A 17,952-nucleotide genomic window follows, 5' to 3' on the forward strand; every position below is an offset into this window, starting at 1 on the left:
GGCTAAAGGAACAGTAGTTTGGGGATTTTTAAGTCTTCTTCCGAGAGACCCTAAAACAGTAATATTGGATCTCCATAACTTAATTGAAACTGTTGTTAACTCACTTAAACCTGACATCCTACTTTTTGACAAGAAAGAGAGGGCGGGTGCATACGTCACCCAGTGTTATAAAGTTCTGCCATTCTTTAGTGAACTACAATAGTGTTGAAAAGCACCACAGACACAACACTGATAGGCCTACACTAATAATTTTCTGGCACACACATATTGACCAGTTTTCAGACCTAATGGCTGGCCGAGAAATTGCCTGTTTTTCAGGCTCTGCACAGTGCCCAAACAACAGTGATCTGCACATTGTTACACCATTGTGTAACAACCCTATTTACTTAAGGTAAGTCTAACATGTATTTGATTTGGTTTAATTTTTAAAACTATTGATTACTTCAATCACTGAGAGGTAAGTACTAAATTATCTTACTTTTCACATTCTCTCCTATTTTTTCAGCACTCGAGATGTCGCTTTTCCAGATATCGATCCAGCCAGTTATGGATTTATGAAAGCAGTGAGGTATGATTGTTTAGCCTGCTTGATCACCTTTTTTTGTACAGTAAATGTTTTGCAATTCCACCTTTACGAAAAAAAATGTATAGTCAAAGTGTATAGTGACCATGTTTTTTTTTATTTTTGGAAAATTGATTACCATTTCTATTACCACAGTTTTCCTAAAAGGTTAATCTATGGTTATTGTAGGTATTGTAAAACCATGGTTAATTTGTGGTTACCACAGTTTAAAGGCACAATGTGTTAGATTTTTGGATTAAAATATGATGTGTTTTACTAGACAGGTGTGCAACTATTCTGTTCTGTTTCATCCACAGAAAACGAATCATTGTAATAGTTCAATCAAGACAGTTAGTCTTATAGTTGAAATATATAGTGTAACAAGTAGAATTAGGTACTGCGCCTTTAAGGCGGAACACACTCTGTTCTCCCTCACTCAGAGTGGGCAGTCGCATGAGGAACGCGAGCTTTGAACATTGCATGTATGCGTGCAAGCCCGTTTTATATTTCTGTAACTTGCTCTTATCCTGCTTTAATTTCTATTCAGTAACGGAGTCGTTAGTGGTGTGTTTTGCAAACTGCCCATGTGTGCGTGGGATCGACGACAAGGCTAATAATAAATCACCACTGTGGAATATCAGTTATGTCTTACGTGAGTCTTTGCTTACACCTGACTACAACCATTCAGGCAAGCTATCCAGCCTTTGTGAGAGAGAAAAAAGCGTTACATAGACATTGATCTGACATAGATAAAGCTTACTGAAGAGTGTTACAAGTGTCTCATAGTAGCTAAATAGATGAGCTAAAGCACAGATCAGCATTATAATGTAACCTTCAAGGTACTAACTGTATCTAATATGATACAACATCGCTGCATTACCCCACATACGCATGACTGAAGACTCAGAAGCGGTTGTCTGCGGCATAGTCTACTAAAAGCTCCACTGCTCTCGTGTTGCTTGTCTCTCATTGGCAATCGCTCCAGCGGCCTCGTTCCGCTCCAACGGCTTTCAGCCCTACCCTGCTTCGTACTACAGTAATGGTAAAACATTTAATACATTAGCTCATCCATGAATATGATTTCTGCCTGAGTCCCGTTGGATTCTTTTTCACCAGCTGTAGAGGAAGACAACAACTCCCATGATTCTGCAGCCTCTAGCGGTGAAAATTACATATTTTGCTTTTAACTAGCCTATATTAACCATGTTTAAAAAGTAGTAAATCCAGGGTTAATTTTCATAACTTTTGGTAACAAATTAGAATGAGCAAAACCATAAGACTTTTTTTTATGTGTGAAAATGCATTTTAAATGAGTAAATATAATTAATTGACTATTGATTATTGATTGAAAGTTTTTTATTTTTTATTTTATTTTTTAGTTTGCATCAGTCCAGTGGATCAGCAGGCGCATTAGCTGAATGGTACAGTTGTTCTTTTTAGTATATTTTTCTAATAATAATAATAATAATATGTATTATATTCATTCATGATCAGAGGCGTGTTACATGTAGCCGGTTTCAATTGCTACCCATGTAAATGACTTATTCTGACTTATTCTGCATCTTGTAAAAATGGGCATATGTCCCCTTTAAAAGAAGATATATATCTGGCATCAAAATTATTATATTTGCACTGTTTCTAATATTAAAGTGTACAATCTTACTGACTAGGATGAAGTATTTATATATTATTAACAAGGATTAAAGATAATTATAATGCAGGACTTTAAATGTTTTCTGATTTGAAAGACGTGGTGCTTCTCATCCAGTGTACAAAGTTGTGCAAATCACTTTATGTATGTATGGACAGGTAACTGATCAAAGTAAAATGTACTGCTATTTTTGCAACAACTGTATGACTTGTTTTGTTGTGTTCCACAGTGCCTGGAGCACATCACCTCCCAACACAGCAGAAAGAATAGGCATTAGATCCAGGTTACAACTAGAGATGTGAGTAGAGTATCCAAAAACTGTACTCAAATCAAAGTACATGTATACTTGTATAAATATCTAGTCACTGTCAAAGTATAAGTAATCTAAATATTTACTTGAGTAAGAGCATCCATGATGACGGAAGGATTATACACACATACACGTATACAGTATATGTACTGTATATGTGTGTACATATACACAGGGGCGTCAGACAGGGGGTAATAGTGGAACTGAGAACAAATTTACACAGCAAGAAGATAATAGCTGTCTATGAAACAGGACAACTAAAAGAAAAAGTCTTGCTATATCAGTGCAAGTGAAATTATTGTGAGTTTACAGTTGATAATGTCTATATTGAGAGAATGTAGTCATTTTATAGCTTTATCTATTGATTTCAAAGTGTATTTGTATTACCTTTATATATTTAATCCTTTAAACTGTGCGTAAAAAATAATTGATAAACTAAAATGTGTGATCGATTAATAATTACATAAATATCTAAATCATACAAATGATTATTCTAAATAAGTGTTACTAAAAGCCAGGCTATTTTGTCTTTAAAAATCATTTGCTATTGATCTTTAATTTGGAGTGGAAAACAGGAGGAGTGACTTTATCACATCAGACATGTGTCACTTTGCTCACAGCTGATTGGTCCAATTTTGGTTTGAGATCTCCTACCTGGAACATAATCTATCCCGGTCCAGGTTAGCCGTGGAGCGTAAGATACACGATGAACAATGCTAAAAGCATAACCACTTTCATGGAGCCTAAAACCCAGGGTTGGCGCAAACTAAACTGAAACATGCTAAACCGGCATCATGGGCCCCTGGTCTGTAGGCTACAAATTTACTGTAATCCTGTGTGTGTGTGTGTGTGTGTGTGTGCACCTGCATTTATTTACTTCCTCTATTCCTGAGTTTTATTTATTTACAAACACATCCACAATACAAAATGTTTTCTTTATTGTTTTGAGTTACTAGTAGGCCCATGCATTGGAACAGATTGTTGTCAGGTATTTAATATACTGATTCATTAATCCATTAATTCATTCAATCATTCATATTTGCTTCTAATATTAATGCGTTGGTCGGTTGTGAAACAGCGGTTTTGTGACAGCGCTTTCTCCTTTCTTTCTTTTTTTTAAAAGAGCTCTGATTTGAAAAGCTTCAAGTAATGAACCTTTTTACGATATAATTGTGGTGAAAGCTTCGGTGGTTCAGAAAGCTTAACTTCGCCATGACTAGTTTCAGACAGGAAGATGGATAAAGTTAATAATACTCAAAGTTTAATCACAATACCGCAGGCAGGCAGGCAGGCCGTAACCATGGTAACAAAGGAGTGGCCGTAAAACTGAACAAAGGAAAACATGTGACAAATGAAAACAAAATGTGACAAGTATATAGTTATAAGCCTGAATATATAGTTATAACTCTGAATATATATAGTTAAGTCAGAATATATATTTATAAATTCTGAATATATAGTTAACTAAATATATAGTTACAAGTATGAATATATAGTTATAAATATATAAATGTAAATCTGAATATCAAGTATAGCTAATATTTAAGTCAGAATATATTTATAAATCCTGAATATATTGTTATTATATTATTGGATCCTCCTGAGAAGATGGCGCCGTCGACTCAAGCGACAAAGCATGCCTAGGCATGCCGCCTGCTACACTATCCGGCGTCATATCCTTTAACTGCTTGTGTGTGCTCGCCGCCGCGACACACACACTTCTCTAAAAGAGCACGAGGTATTTTACTTACATATGCCTCGTTTTTCCTGTGGCTCTTGCCGAGCCCCGCTCAGCGACGGAGACCGCCATGTTATCTGCGCTCTCTGCCAGGGCCGTGAGCACGCAGCCCTCGCCCTTTCCGCGGGCGACTGCGTCACCTGTGAAGAACTGACCATGTCAACATGGCGGCGCGACTTGAGATGTTCGACGCCAAAACTGCACCTGCGCCCGCCTCCACCGGACCACACTGCAAGAAGCATCACTACCAGAGGCCTGAGTCCCGTCTCGCGCGTGGGTAACTTTCGTCTCAGTGTAACCCAGGGCTGTATCGAAAGCCCTGGAACCTTGGTAGCAGCCGACTGGTACCAGTCAGGCGTCAACATGAGGACTGTCTCAAAGCTAAAAGTAGTCTCAACAGATGTTTCCAACCTCGGTTAGGGTGCCCTGTACGAGGACAGGCCAACTTTCGGCCTTTGGTCAGGCCCGGAGAAATGCCTACACATAAACTGTCTAGAGATGAAAGCGGTCGAGCTAGCACTGGAGTTTTTTCTCCCCTACTTGAAGGGTCACCACGTCTTAGTCCGATCGGACAACATGTCAGTGGTGTCCTACATAAACCGCCAGGGCGGCATCAGATCTCGGAGCCTGTACACCATGGCAAAACGCCTTCTCGTGCGGGCTAAGCACAACCTGCGCTCCCTGAGAGCAGAGCATGTGCCAGGCATTCTGAACCTGGGTCCAGACATGCTTTCCAGGGGCAACGTTCCCCCAGGGGAATGGTCCCTTCACCCCCAGGTGGTTCAGTTGGTATGGAGCACCTTCGGCAGGGCAGAGGTTGAACTCTTCGCCTCAGAAGACAACGCTGATTGCCCAACATACTTCACAAAGAGCAGGGACACGCTGGCCCAGTCGCCTGCTCTATGCGTTCCCACCAATCTCGTTGTTACCACAGGTTATCAAATGGATCAGGGAGAGCAAGTGCGCTGTTCTCCTAGTAGCTCTGCTTTGGAGGAACCAAGGGTGGTTTCCCGGAGCTGATGCAGCTACTTGGAACAGCCCCGTGGCCGAGCCCAGTGAGGAGGGACCTCCTCTCTCAGGCCAAGGGGACGCTCTGGCATCCCCATCCCGAGCTGTGGGCCCTGCATGTATGGGCCCTCAACGGGTAGCCGTTAACCTCCCAGGGGGAGTGTTTAACAATATCACAGAGGCTAGAGCTTCCTCTACTAGGCGGCTGTACGCCTTGAAATGGTCAGTGTTCTCTAGCTGGTGCTCAGCACGGAACATGGAACCACAATGCTGTGGTGTAACGGAGGTAAGGAGGAACTCTCCTTCCTCTAAGAGCTTTGGGACACGGGTAGATCCCCCCTCCATGCTCAAAGTGTATGTGTCGGCCATAGCGGCGTATCTAGTGCCAGTGTCTGGTCAGTCACTGGGGAAAAACGACCTAGTCATCCGCTTCCTCAGAGGGGCTAGGAGGTTAAACCTGTTTAACAATCTGTTCCCATCTGGGACCTTTCCACGGTCCTAGAGGCCATGAAAGTTGACCCATTTGAACCAATGCAGTCCGTAGATTTGAAATATCTCTCACTCAAAACCGTTTTCCTGATGGCTCTAGCCTCAGTCAAGTGTGTGGGTGACCTGCATGCTCTCTCCGTGAGCGCTACCTGTCTTGAGTTTGGGCCTAATGATTCTAAAGCCATCCTCAAACCAAAGCACGTTTATGTTCCTAAGGGCACTTGCCACTCCGTTCAGAGCGCAAGTTATTTCCCTGTCTGCTCTCCCTATATCTGATGACGAGAGAGACGCGAATTTTCTCTGCCCTGTCAGGGCTCTGAGGATTTATGTGGAGCGTTCTGCTGCTTTCAGACAGTCAGAACAGCTCTTTGTATCCTTTGGTGGCCGTACTAAGGGGTTGGCTACCACAAAACCGAGCCTTTCACGTTGGATAGTCGATGCTATTTCATTGGCTTATGCATCCAAAGGCCTCTGTTGCCCCCTGGGCGTCAGAGCTCACTCTACTAGAGGCATGGCCTCATCCTGGGCTTGATCCAGTGGGATTTCACATCAGGATATTTGTATGGCAGCAGGCTGGGCCTCCCCGTCTACATTTATCAGGTTTTACAACCTAGAAGTTCCAGCTTTACAGACTAGACTATTATCAGTTTAGCCATGCTACTTGCAGTTACCTTGCCTGACTTAGGTCTGGTATAACTGTGCTATAAGGTGTCAAGCATTCATTAATTTCATGTAGTACATAAGAGTCCAACTGCGTTCGGCCCCTCATCCCTACATACTGCCCGTTAGGCCCACTGTCATTGGCCGAAATGTTTGTTATGAGCCCTGGGCACTTGCCCCGGGACGTTGACTGAGGAATTTTGAGCACGCACAGCGTTTTACACGGGGTTCCCGATGCGCAAGTAACTCGGTTACTAACATAACCTCGGTTCCCTGAGATGAGGGAACGAGTGTTGCGTAACCTTGCCGTGCTTGTGCTCCAATCTGATATCGCTTCAGTCGATGAAACTAAGGCAGCAATGGACGACGCGGTTTATATAGCCATAAGCCACGCCCATTTTGGTGGGCTGTGACGCACGGAGGGCGCGAAGCCGTCTCGCTTAGGTCTGCTTGCTGTAGCAAGTGCGTTTTAAATTAAAGAAAAATTAAAGGAAAATTTTTGGCTTCAATCTTCGAGAAAATGTTTTTTTCCCCCTCATCTCATGGAACCGAGGTTACGTTAGTAACAGAGTCATTTTGTTTTGACTGCAGCTTCTCCGAACCTGGCACTGCCTCCGCTTGTCTGAAGCGGTGGTTGCTTCTGCTGCTGAATGGAGCCTTTAGCCAACTGCCATACTGCTCTTTTCTTTATGAACGTATGTACCCACGGCTCCTCTGCAAGTTGTATCCTGAACTTCCTCTGAGGTAATTTCATTTTCAACAAAAAAATACTGCGAAAATCAGTGCGGTCAATATGACCGTCTATGGCCGAAATAGGTAAATATGTTCAGATTTTTTTTTTTTTTTTTTGCCTTTTGTGTAATTTATATGAAAAACATTTTAAATGAAAATACAGACACTTTTAGTAAAAGTCAGATAGCCTTCCAGCAGGATTTTATTTATTTTATTTATTTATTTAAGTTATTGCAGACATAAAATTCAAAACGGTCAAAATGACCGTCATGGCACTTCTAGTGTTAAAAGGGTTAAACTTCAAAAATGCTGAAAATGGATTTTCAGCAAACAATTTTCTTCACCCAAAATCAGATTAATTTGTTCTGGTACCATTTATATGTGCTGCTAATCTGAGATTTATTCGTCAGAGAAGGTTTACGCTCAGGTAGCTAACTAAAATTAAGATTTTTTCGCTAATATCAGGTTAGTTTCTTATCGTACAATTTAAACATGCATTATAACATTGAGAAACTTTCTGCCATTAGGAAGACGTATCCAAGCTATGGTTTTGCTGATTTTATCAGAAAACTTATATGTGCATGTATACGATGTTAATAAAAAATGATGGGACAACACATGATTGATTACTGTCTGCTTGCCAATATGTAGCAAAATAGCTCAAAATAAATATGAGTAATTCATCATAACTTGTTATAATTAATTATTTGGATCAGTTCATAGAATTAACTTAATGTAGTAAAATTAAAATCAATTAACCTATTATTTTGATATTAATTTAATGTTCATTTCCGGGGTGAAGGAAATATCTTTCTTACTGTACAGTACTAAAGAGCCTGTAGTCCAAATCTAAAAATCGTAAATTAAGAGGTGCAATTATTGGCAATTATGTTTTAAGATATCAAATAACTATTGATAATTTTCTTTTCATTTCTTTCCTGTAAGTCACCCAAAACTGGATGATCCTTGCAAAACCTGCAAAAATTATGATGATAATAATGATGATGAAGGGCCAAAGATGTCAACAGAATTACAGAAACCAGTTCCTGAACCATATTACAGGTATCCAAAGTGTTTTATTATCATTATTATTATTCAAGTTGTTCATCTCATGAAAATTAACCTTACCCAGAGTAATCCAGGCATAACTGTACAATTTTAACACTATTGACTGGTATCTGAAAATCCTTTTAAATTAATAATAATATAAACTTTGAGAACGATCTCTGATAAAAAGTGGAATAAATGGCAAGTAAAATTATGAGACATTTACATGTCTCAAGAATTAGTGATTGTACTTTAACTGGGAAATAAATGATCACAATTTCATTTCATATTTTTTTCTCTCTAAGTCACCAAAAGCAGGATAATAAAGATGATGACGACAATAATGATGATGGTAATGGTGATGATGACGATGATGATGATGATGATGAAGGACCAAAGAAGACAACCGAACCAGTAAAACCTTATGACATTAATCTGCCATCTGATCCTACGGGGTAATACATCTGACATTAATATATTAGATACATTAAGTACATGCCACAAAAAATGCATCTATAAAAAATATCATAAAAATATAAACATCAACATATTTTTCTATAATAAAAGTTAAAGTGCAAAGTATAACAATGAAATCGTACTCGGTTACTGACGTAACCTCGGTTCTCTCTAGAGAGAGGAACGAGTACTGCATAGAACTACGGGAAAATCCTTTTCCACGAGAATACTGAAGCCAAAAAATTATCCTTAATTGTGTATTAATGTAAAACGCGTTGCCGCAGCATACAGACATAGGCGAGACAGCTCGCGCGCCCATTGGCTGCTCTGCGGGCAACTGCTTGAGCCTGTCGAGCGAGACCTAGAGTGACGTCACACCCAATGAAGCACCCTTCCGCGTCACGTCCCGCCGAAATGGGCGTGGCTTAGGGCTATAAATGTCGCTCGCGGGGGCTCATATCTCTGATTTTTACAGTGAAGCAACCAGAGTGCATGCACGGCAGGATACGCAGTACTCGTTCCTCTCTCTAGAGAGAACCGAGGTTACGTCAGTAACCGAGTACGTTCTCTTATGAGAGATACTCTCGTACTGCGTAGAACTACGCTAGGGGAACCTAATGTAAAACGCCGTGCGTGCTGGGATCCGACACCATAGACCCAAAAGCGACCGCCCGGGGTTCATACAGTGCACAATCACCCAGGGGATTCACAGGGAATCCTGGAAGAAGAGGGTTTTAGCCACTATCTTCCATATATGGCAGCTTAGAGCAGCCCTGCTATTCATAATAGCCACAAACACAAGGCTGATAATGTCAGTCTAACAATTTTGGCCGTACTAGACCGACAGTAACCTGGCTTGCAGTGCGGGAACCTCTAGGTTGTAAAACCTTATAAATGTAGACGGGGAGGCCCAGCCTGCCGCCATACAGATATCTTGCAAGCCAATCCCACTCGACCAGGCCCATGATGAAGCCATGCTTCTCGTGGAGTGCGCTCTGACACCCAATGGGCATTGCATGCCCTTGGTTGTGTAAGCTAGCGCTATTGCGTCCACAATCCATCTGGATAGGCTCTGTTTCGAAGCGGCTAGTCCCTTAGAACGCCCGCTGAATGAAACAAAGAGCTGCTCCGTCTGTCTGAAAGCAGACGAGCGAGACACATACGCTCTTAATGCCCTGACTGGGCAGAGGAAGCTTTCGTCCTCATTTCCTCCAGTGACCGGTAGGGCAGACAGGGAAATGACCTGTGCCCTAAACGGTGTATTTAGGGATTTTGGAACATAATCGTGCTTAGGTTTGAGTATAACCCTAGAGTCATTAGGCCCAAACTCCATGCACTTTGCACTCACTGAGAGCGCGTGTAAGTCCCCTATGCGCTTCACTGAAGGGAGAGCCAGAAGAAACACCGTCTTGAACGACAGGTGTTTAAGATCAGTCTCCTGCAATGGCTCAAAGGGATGACCTTTCATGGCTTCCAGTACCGTAGAAAGGTCCCATATAGGGACTGTGGGAGGTCTGGGAGGATTCAGTCTCTTAGCTCCTCTAAGGAACCAAATGACTAAATCGTTCCTTCCTATGGATCGGCCAAGCGATGTCTCAGAGAACGCTGCTATGGCCGCCACATATACTTTGAGCGTGGAAGGGGACCTCCCCTTATCCAGCAGCTACTGTAGGAAGGAGAGAACCTCTGCCACTCCGCAATCCGGGGGTGACACACCACGAGTTGTGCACCAACCAGAAAACACCGACCATTTAGAGGCGTAGAGACGTCGCGTAGACAGAGCTCTGGCCTGCGTGATCGTGTTTAACACTCCCTGTGGGAGGTCAGCGGGTACACGTTGATGCTAACATCTCGAGGCAGTTTATATGAAGGAGCTTCTCCTGTTCTGACCAATGGCCAAAAAGAGGTCTGCCCTCGAGCAGCGCTCCCCATCCTGAGTTGGATGCGTCCGTAGACACCACCCTCAGTCTCGAGGAAGTCCCCAGGCTTACACCTGAATGGTAGCAGTCTCTCGACCCCCAAGGGTTCAAAGCTGCGATGCACGCTTGATCGACCTTGAGGCGAAAGCGACCGGCGGCCCACGCTCTGTGAGGCACTCTCTCTTTGAGCCAGAACTGCAGCGGGCGCATGCGCAGCAGGCCCAGCTGGAGAACTGATGATGCTGAGGCCATCAGACCTAGCATCCTTTGGAATTTCTTGAGAGGGACTACAGCGCCGCAGCGGAAAGAGCCGACTGCGTGCTGAATATCCAGTGTGCGCTGGGGTGACAGTCGCGCTGTCATTGACAGCGAGTTCAGTTCTATTCCCAGAAACGATATAATCTGTCTGGGGAATAGCGAACTCTTTTCCCAGCGTACTGTGACATGCAGCGTACCTGTCGGTGAAGTTCTTGACCGAGGTTCCGAATAGGCCGGCAGGGGAAAGCGGCGCGTCGAGGAACGCGGTGTGCTCCGAGTCCGACATGTCAGAGAGCGTCAGCCAGAGATGTCTCTCAGACACGGTGAGCGAGGCCATGCTCCAACCTATGGCCTGTGCTGCAGACTTGGTAGCGTGGAGAGCGACGTCTGTAGCGCTCCTCAGGTCCGCCACACAGATCGCATCAGGTCCTTTCTCGTCCAGCTTGCGGAGGAGATCAGCCTGGTAAATCTGGAGCGTGGCCATGGTGTGCAATGCTGACACGGCCGTTCCGTTCGCGGCGAAAGCGCAGTGGAGCAGGGATGACGTCGTGCGGCAAGCCTTTGAGGGCAGCACCATCTTAGCACGCCGTCCAGCGGAGGGTGGGCATAAGTGCGCTGCAATAGGCTCCTCGACCGGCGGCAGGGAGAGTGTGTGTCTTTTAGGAAGGCGATGAAGGCGGCGCGACCAGCAGCTCGAGCTAACGTAACCTCGACTCGTCCCGCTGAGGTGCTTCTTCACAGCGCGGCTTCTCCTCGGATCCAGCGATGAGCGTTGCTTCGCTGAAGGATTAAAAATCAGAGATATGAGCCCCCGCGAGCGACATTTATAGCCCTAAGCCACGGCCATTTCGGCGGAAGGGTGTGGGTGTGACGTCACTCTAGGTCTCGCTCGATAGGCTCAAGCAGTTGCCCGCAGAGCAGCCAATGGGCGCGCAAGCTGCCTCGCCTATGTCTGTATTAGAGTGCGGATCGGGCCGACTTTTTCAGTCCGAGCCCGGCCCGCGTCCGACAGAGCAGTAACCGAACCCGACCCGAGCCCGACAGGCATAAAGATATTTATGTTCGAGCCCGACCCGAGCCCGACAGTTAAAATCCCATTTTTTTATCATACTAATGACAATTGTACGTTTGTTTGTGTGGAAAGCCCGCTTTTATTAAGCAACTGTAGGAAGGCAATCGGAAATGTCAACAGGACAAGCGCATCAGCGCGCGGAGCAACAAGCGCTCTTAACACCTGGCGCGCACACATTATGCACGCGTTTCGTTGTCACGGCTACATAAACAAATGTCCGCACACAGGAAGACGGATGTTATGGTAATATTTTACATGTATTTTAATCACAAAAACGAACGTTTGCATCAAGTGAAAGCATCAGGCACATCGGCTACCTACATAAGCTGTTTTAAATTTAAAATGTTCAATGCCTTATCGCGCTGATGTGACCGAGCCCGACCCGAACCCAAACATCATTTCTAAATATCTGTCCGAACCCGGCCCGGCCCATCGGGTACCGGCGGGTCCCGTCGGGCTCGGGTCGGGTATCCATCCTCTAGTCTGTATGCTGCGGCAACGCGTTTTATATTAATACAAAATTAAGGATAATTTTTTGGCTTCAGTATTCTCGTGGAAAAGGATTTTCTCGTAGTTCTACGCAGTACGAGAGTATCTTTTGTAAGATAACAGTATGAAGGGACATATAATATACATTGTTGTGAAGATGATCAAGTAATACTTTTTGGTAAAACTGTCCTTGTCTTGATTTAGGAAAAGTGAGGGAAAACCAGGGAAAACCAAGGAAAAGAAGCTGTGGGTTTTGCTGTTCAAAATGCTTTTTGTTTACTTACTGTGCAGCTTTGTATTTAAGTTGGCATTAATGTGGGCTCCGGCAAATTCCAATGCAGTAGTTCTGTTGTATTGTGAGATTGTAAGAGTTACTGTCATAGCAGCAGATATTGTGATTCTTTTGTGTTTTTCAGATTCTCTCACTTCTTCCTTTCTTTATTCACTGTTTATAATACTTGGATGTTATTTAATAGATGTTTTAATTGCTTTAATATGAATTTTTCTTTTCTCTGACCCCACTGCTCTGATAGTCATGATGAATGGGGCTACATGTGCTCTCGATTTTAAAAACATGTGCTTATTTTTCGCACCCTGTAAAGCCTGACATATGAAATAGGTCATCAAATAATTGTTTTTATAAATAAAATAGTTTATTGAACTTATTTGGATAAAATAAGAAATGAAACAAAAAATAAAGAAAATAAAAATATATATGAGAAATATAAAAAATATTGCATGTGGGGTTTTGTTAAGAATCAAATGTAATATATCAGGCTTTTATGCTAATGATATATGATAATATGGTGTTAATATTGAAGGAGGAAAAAACACCAATTTTATTCAGAGGCCCAAATATAGAAAATAAATATAATTTTTGGTGCAATTGCTAATATTTTTTTAAGGGCAAAAGGGGACATTTTTGGTGTCATATAAATCAAAGAGATCTTGGCAACTATAAAAAGTATTCTTATATTTACTGATGAATCTGCAAAAAAAAATGTATTATCTTGTTTTTGTTCATCATTTATAATTCATATAATTTAATAAAATATAATCAATCATAATTTAATAAATCATATTTTGATGTGTTTGATTAATCTAGATGTTCCTATGTAGCTGACTTATGGTGACTTTTTGTTCTTTCTGTAAAATGTGTGCGAAATCTAGAAGTTTCCCCTAGACCACTTCATCTTGCAGAAGGGACATGTTGTTTAGCATTTTTTTTCTTTTTGTATTTTATTGAGATTAACGACTTCTTGACACATATGATGGTCGTGAATTATATGTGCTCTTGCTCGGGTGCAAAACCATAAAAGCGATATATTTTTATATGCATCTATGTATTGTGGGGTTGCAGCATTGTGATATACTAAGACAAAAGGATCTTGTTTCTTTCGCTAAGCAACTGCATAAGAGAGACAATTTCTGTACAGGTCAGTGTGTACCTTGGAATAAGACTGTGACGGGGGAGGCGTGGTTTAGCGAGGTCGGCAATAGGAGAGAGAGCCGGGAAAGATGCGGTGGGTGGGCGAGTGTGAATGACAAACACCTGTGTCTTGTTTCAGTAATTGGCTAACCTCGGTCCCCTGGGCGGAGCTCTCGGGCCACCGGAATAGTCCGGAGCTGTCCCATCTAGGAACGGACCTGGAGGACGGGACCTAGGGAGAGGGACAGGTCGAGGAGAAGAGGTAGAAGCAGAGGGAGAAGAAAAAGAGGGTGAGAGAGTAACATTAGGCAGGGTTTTGCTGACCCTGGAACACGCCACCATCTGGTCCTCCGTGAGTTGAATGGCTGAGTCCAGCGACGAAATCTAGGCACTGGACCCTCTCCGCCGTCTTTCTTGGCAGACGAGTGATGAACTGCTCCAGTACCACACGGTCGATGATCTTCCCGACGTCGCTTCCCTCAGCCAGCAGCCATTTGTGGCAGGAGTCCCGGAGCTATTAAGCCATCACGAAGGGCCGCCCGCTCTCGCCCAAACCGGTGGGGATGTTGTTCTGGGCTCGGCTGACCCGCTGTAGGATAGCCCTCTTGAGGTCGTCGAAGACCAGGAGGTTCTGGACAGGCAGTTGTTTGGCAGCCGCTTGTGCCTCCCCAGACAGCAGCGGTATGAGGCGCACCGTACATTGCTCTCGTGGGGGGCTCAATTGGTGGCGCCATCGCTTCTGCTCTAACCTCCCAGTCCATCCAGCTCCGGAACCTCTCGCGGTCCTCCTGTTGCGCCTGGACGATCACCTGGAAACGACCCTGAAGCGAGAAGGAAGAGGACAGGGTCGGCTTACGGATGCTGTGGGTGTTTATTGGTAGTTTCAAAAGAACAAAACAAAGTCGCGCTCACTGACCACCAAAATCACACAAAACTCAGACCACCAAAATCAACGATCACTTTTCCTCTTGCACCTTTCTCAGCGCTTCTGCGTTCTCCGTGAGTCTCTATCTCCCCTGGTCTCATTTCCTGTGGCTTTTATCCGGTCTCTCCTCGCCAATTACTGAAACAAGACACAGGAGTTTGTCATTCACTCTTAACTCGCTCACCCACCGCATCTCTCCGGGCTCTCTCTCCAGTTGCCGACCTCACTAAACCACGCCTCCCCTGCCTTTTGGCTCCTTGTAATCTATCTTACAGAAAGAGCGCACTCTTGACAACTTAGCTTTTTCCATAGGCACAAATATTGTACTCAAGAGTATTTAGAGTTTGACTTCGATTTTATTTACTTGATTTTACTAGAAATTATTTTTAACTGTTATATTTCTTTATTAAACTTTCTCTTGATTATGGATGAAATATAATTTCTCATTTATTTTTTGATCTGCTCCTAATAAATAAAAGATTTCACAGCAAAACAGACGTGTCCACCAGGTTTTTTAACAACCAGACAGATGAGGAAAGAGTGCTAAAAAATGCCTTTAATTAAGTAAAAGTATTGCTACTTGAACTTCAGTACAAGTCGAAGTATAAATATGACTCAAGTAAGTGCAAATATTAAGTTTGCTGAAAAACTAATCAAGTTAGTATGTTACAAAGTAGAAGTATCTTTATATTTTTCCCCAAAATGAGGTGATGTGATGTGAGCATTATGGAGCACCAAGGTTATTATAGTTTTGCATTTTTCATTAGTTTTTATTTTTATTTCGTATTGACTTTTTGTTTTCAAATTCAGTTTAGTTTTAATTCGTTTTTAAAGTGGGTTTGCTAGTTTTTGTTTACGATGTCAAGATCGTTCAACTTGAAAAGGAGAATAAGAATCTGCGAGCTGAAAACGTATGTCTGAAAAAAAAAACTTGGATGAAATGCAATGGTACTCGTGTAGATGGAATCTCAAGCTAGCCTATAAGGGGTGCCATAACGTGATGGAGAAGATGCAAGAAGCGCGACAATCGACATCCTAAGAAAGATGATCCCTAGTATCCAGAACAAGTTGGATGATGTAATTGATGTTGTGCACTGCCTGGGGCAAAGGAGATCTGACAGAGCACCTCGTAACAACATCATGCATTTTACCATGCAAACCTCAACCTACAGAGACATGGTATGGCGGGCTGCAAAAGACTCTCGCTTTCTAAAGGAAAACAAGCTTTGCATCAAGGAGGCGTTGATCAAACAGGATGTTGATGCTAAAGCCAAATTATGGCCGCTTGTCAAGAAAGCTCATAAAGATGAAAGAAGGTCTCATGGAAAGGTCCCCATGGTTTTGTTGCTGGGAAAGAAAACTTGAACTCAACCCCTGAGATGTACCATACACTGTGTTTTATATTTGCAGATTGCCTTCATGGAACAACTTTTTTTTGTATTTAACTATTGGATTGCGCGTGGATATATTTTCAAGTCTGCAGACTGTCTCCGTGGAGCAATTCTAAAAGAAAGGCCTTGTTCTTATACTGTAGAAGAACGAATGCTGACTTCATACTCTTACAAGAAACTCATTCCTGTGATTGTGATGTTCGTTTTTGTAAATCACAATGGGGTGATAAGATTTACTTTAGTCATGGATAACCACTCCGCTGGTGTGCTCATTTTGATCAACAAGTTTAAAGGAGATATTGTTGAGTCTTTGGTTTCTACGGAAGGAAGATGAGTTATTGTTGTCACTAAACTTGATAATGCTACTTTTATAATATGTAATATTTATGGCCACAATTTAACTCAAGAAATTAAACAACTCAACAACTTATCTGTGTCAACATGACACATGTCATGAATATGAAGGAGGGTTATGCATGTTTATGACAACTGTCATTAAGTGTCATTCGCTCAATTATGACATTTTTAATGCAAATTACATTGTGTGAGATGTCTTTGTTATGACACCTTGACATAAACCAATTCATCATAACCTGTCAGTGTCTTTGTCACACACCTTTTCTTGTTAGATTAATTTCAGATGAGCACTACAGAGCTGCTTTTGAGACCATTTTCATGTAGCTATCACTCAACTGCAATATTCCCTCTACAAATGCATCCACAACCTTTGACAGCATATGTTTAAAGTAAAAGCTACGTAGCCTTTGCATATATGTGATGACAACACCATTGTCATCATGTCATCAAGCTCCAGGTGCTGTACTGGGGTCCAAATAACAAGACAGGATGTTTTCAGCCCAAGACAGTGCATCCCTAACTGTAGTAACCCCTGGAGCCTTTTGGGTTCACAATGTAGGCCTACTGCCCGCCCTCCACTCTGATGTCTTGGTTTGTGGCAGTGAATGGATCATTCAGGGATTTGCATGCATGGGGCATTTTACTTGTAGCAGCTTATCATCAATGATACCATCAGGGCTTGCTGCCAGCCATGGGTCTCCTGCACACACCACTAACCCTTTGTCCATCAGTATGCAGCCCCTCTCCCTAATCTGCTCCTTAGAAAGTCCCTCGCTTTCCTTCCCATACGTTATGGCCATACTCTCCTGGAACTTTGGATAGATGTGTTGAGTGAGAAACTGAGTCGGGTCAGTTGTCTCACGCTGAGGCACCTTGCTGGCTGTGCTTGCTGTTATGCACAGCTTACGCGCATCATGCCAGAGTGGTTCTAAGTATCTCTCTAGTTCCACTACTTGATCTGGGTTGAGTTTTATGAAGGCATCATAAAATGTTGTACACTTCGGACAGCTCAGAGCAATACCACGTTTACTGTGGGGCTGAGCTAAGCTGCTGAACTCGTTGAATTCCTCTCTCTGACTGTTGGTGAAATCCTGACTCAGATGTGTCTGTCTCCCTGCTGTCACCATGACAGAAAATAGAGCACATGCAGTCACAAATAACATAATTGCTAAAATGCTCCCCTTTTTAGTCACCCTTGACCAAACACTTGGTTTTGAAGTGAGAGATGGGCCACTCTGGAGTCCATCCTGGACACACTGCTCCACAGTAACCAAAATCGTACCCACATGGCTACACACCTCTCCATTGCTGCATAGATCCAGATAGACGTTTTATCAATGGGATAAATGACAGTATTGAAAAAGCGAGAGTGTCTGACCCGCCTCGATTTCCCAGAATGCCTCCCTTACACATTCCTTCTCGACTAGGTATTCAAAGATATGTACCTGACTGACCTCCG

At 42.9% G+C, this 17,952-nt stretch overlaps 1 protein-coding gene across 4 annotated transcripts; it reads left to right on the plus strand.

Moving 5' to 3' along the window:
- Positions 1-200: 200 nt before the first annotated feature.
- Positions 201-13,485, plus strand: LOC307012485 (uncharacterized protein). 4 transcript variants are annotated; one of them, XM_079639207.1, is made up of 8 exons: positions 201-391; positions 506-568; positions 1,942-1,983; positions 2,443-2,511; positions 7,010-7,113; positions 8,096-8,212; positions 8,503-8,652; positions 12,596-13,485. In XM_079639207.1, the coding sequence occupies exons 1-7, from the start codon at positions 288-290 to the stop codon at positions 8,613-8,615; spliced, it is 612 nt and encodes a 203-aa protein (XP_079495333.1). In that variant the 5' UTR covers positions 201-287; the 3' UTR covers positions 8,616-8,652; positions 12,596-13,485. The 4 variants fall into 4 exon arrangements, 3 of the variants coding, with proteins under 3 accessions (XP_079495333.1, XP_079495331.1, XP_079495332.1); XM_079639205.1 differs by having other exon boundaries at positions 202-391; positions 7,010-7,162; XM_079639206.1 differs by lacking the exon at positions 1,942-1,983 and having other exon boundaries at positions 202-391; positions 7,010-7,162.
- Positions 13,486-17,952: the final 4,467 nt, after the last annotated feature.

The sequence above is a fragment of the Phoxinus phoxinus genome, assembly GCF_949152265.1.
Source record: "Phoxinus phoxinus genome assembly, chromosome: 16".
Classification (NCBI taxonomy): Eukaryota; Metazoa; Chordata; class Actinopteri; order Cypriniformes; family Leuciscidae; genus Phoxinus; species Phoxinus phoxinus.

Bases quoted from the DNA above. Each gene is read 5' to 3' on its own strand.
- LOC307012485 (XM_079639205.1), top strand. From the start codon at position 288: ATGGCTGGCCGAGAAATTGCCTGTTTTTCAGGCTCTGCACAGTGCCCA. The intron at 392-505 runs GTAAGTCTAACA...CTATTTTTTCAG, and splicing joins AACAACCCTATTTACTTAAG to CACTCGAGATGTCGCTTTTC. The intron at 8,653-12,595 runs GTAATACATCTG...GTCTTGATTTAG, and splicing joins CTGCCATCTGATCCTACGGG to GAAAAGTGAGGGAAAACCAG.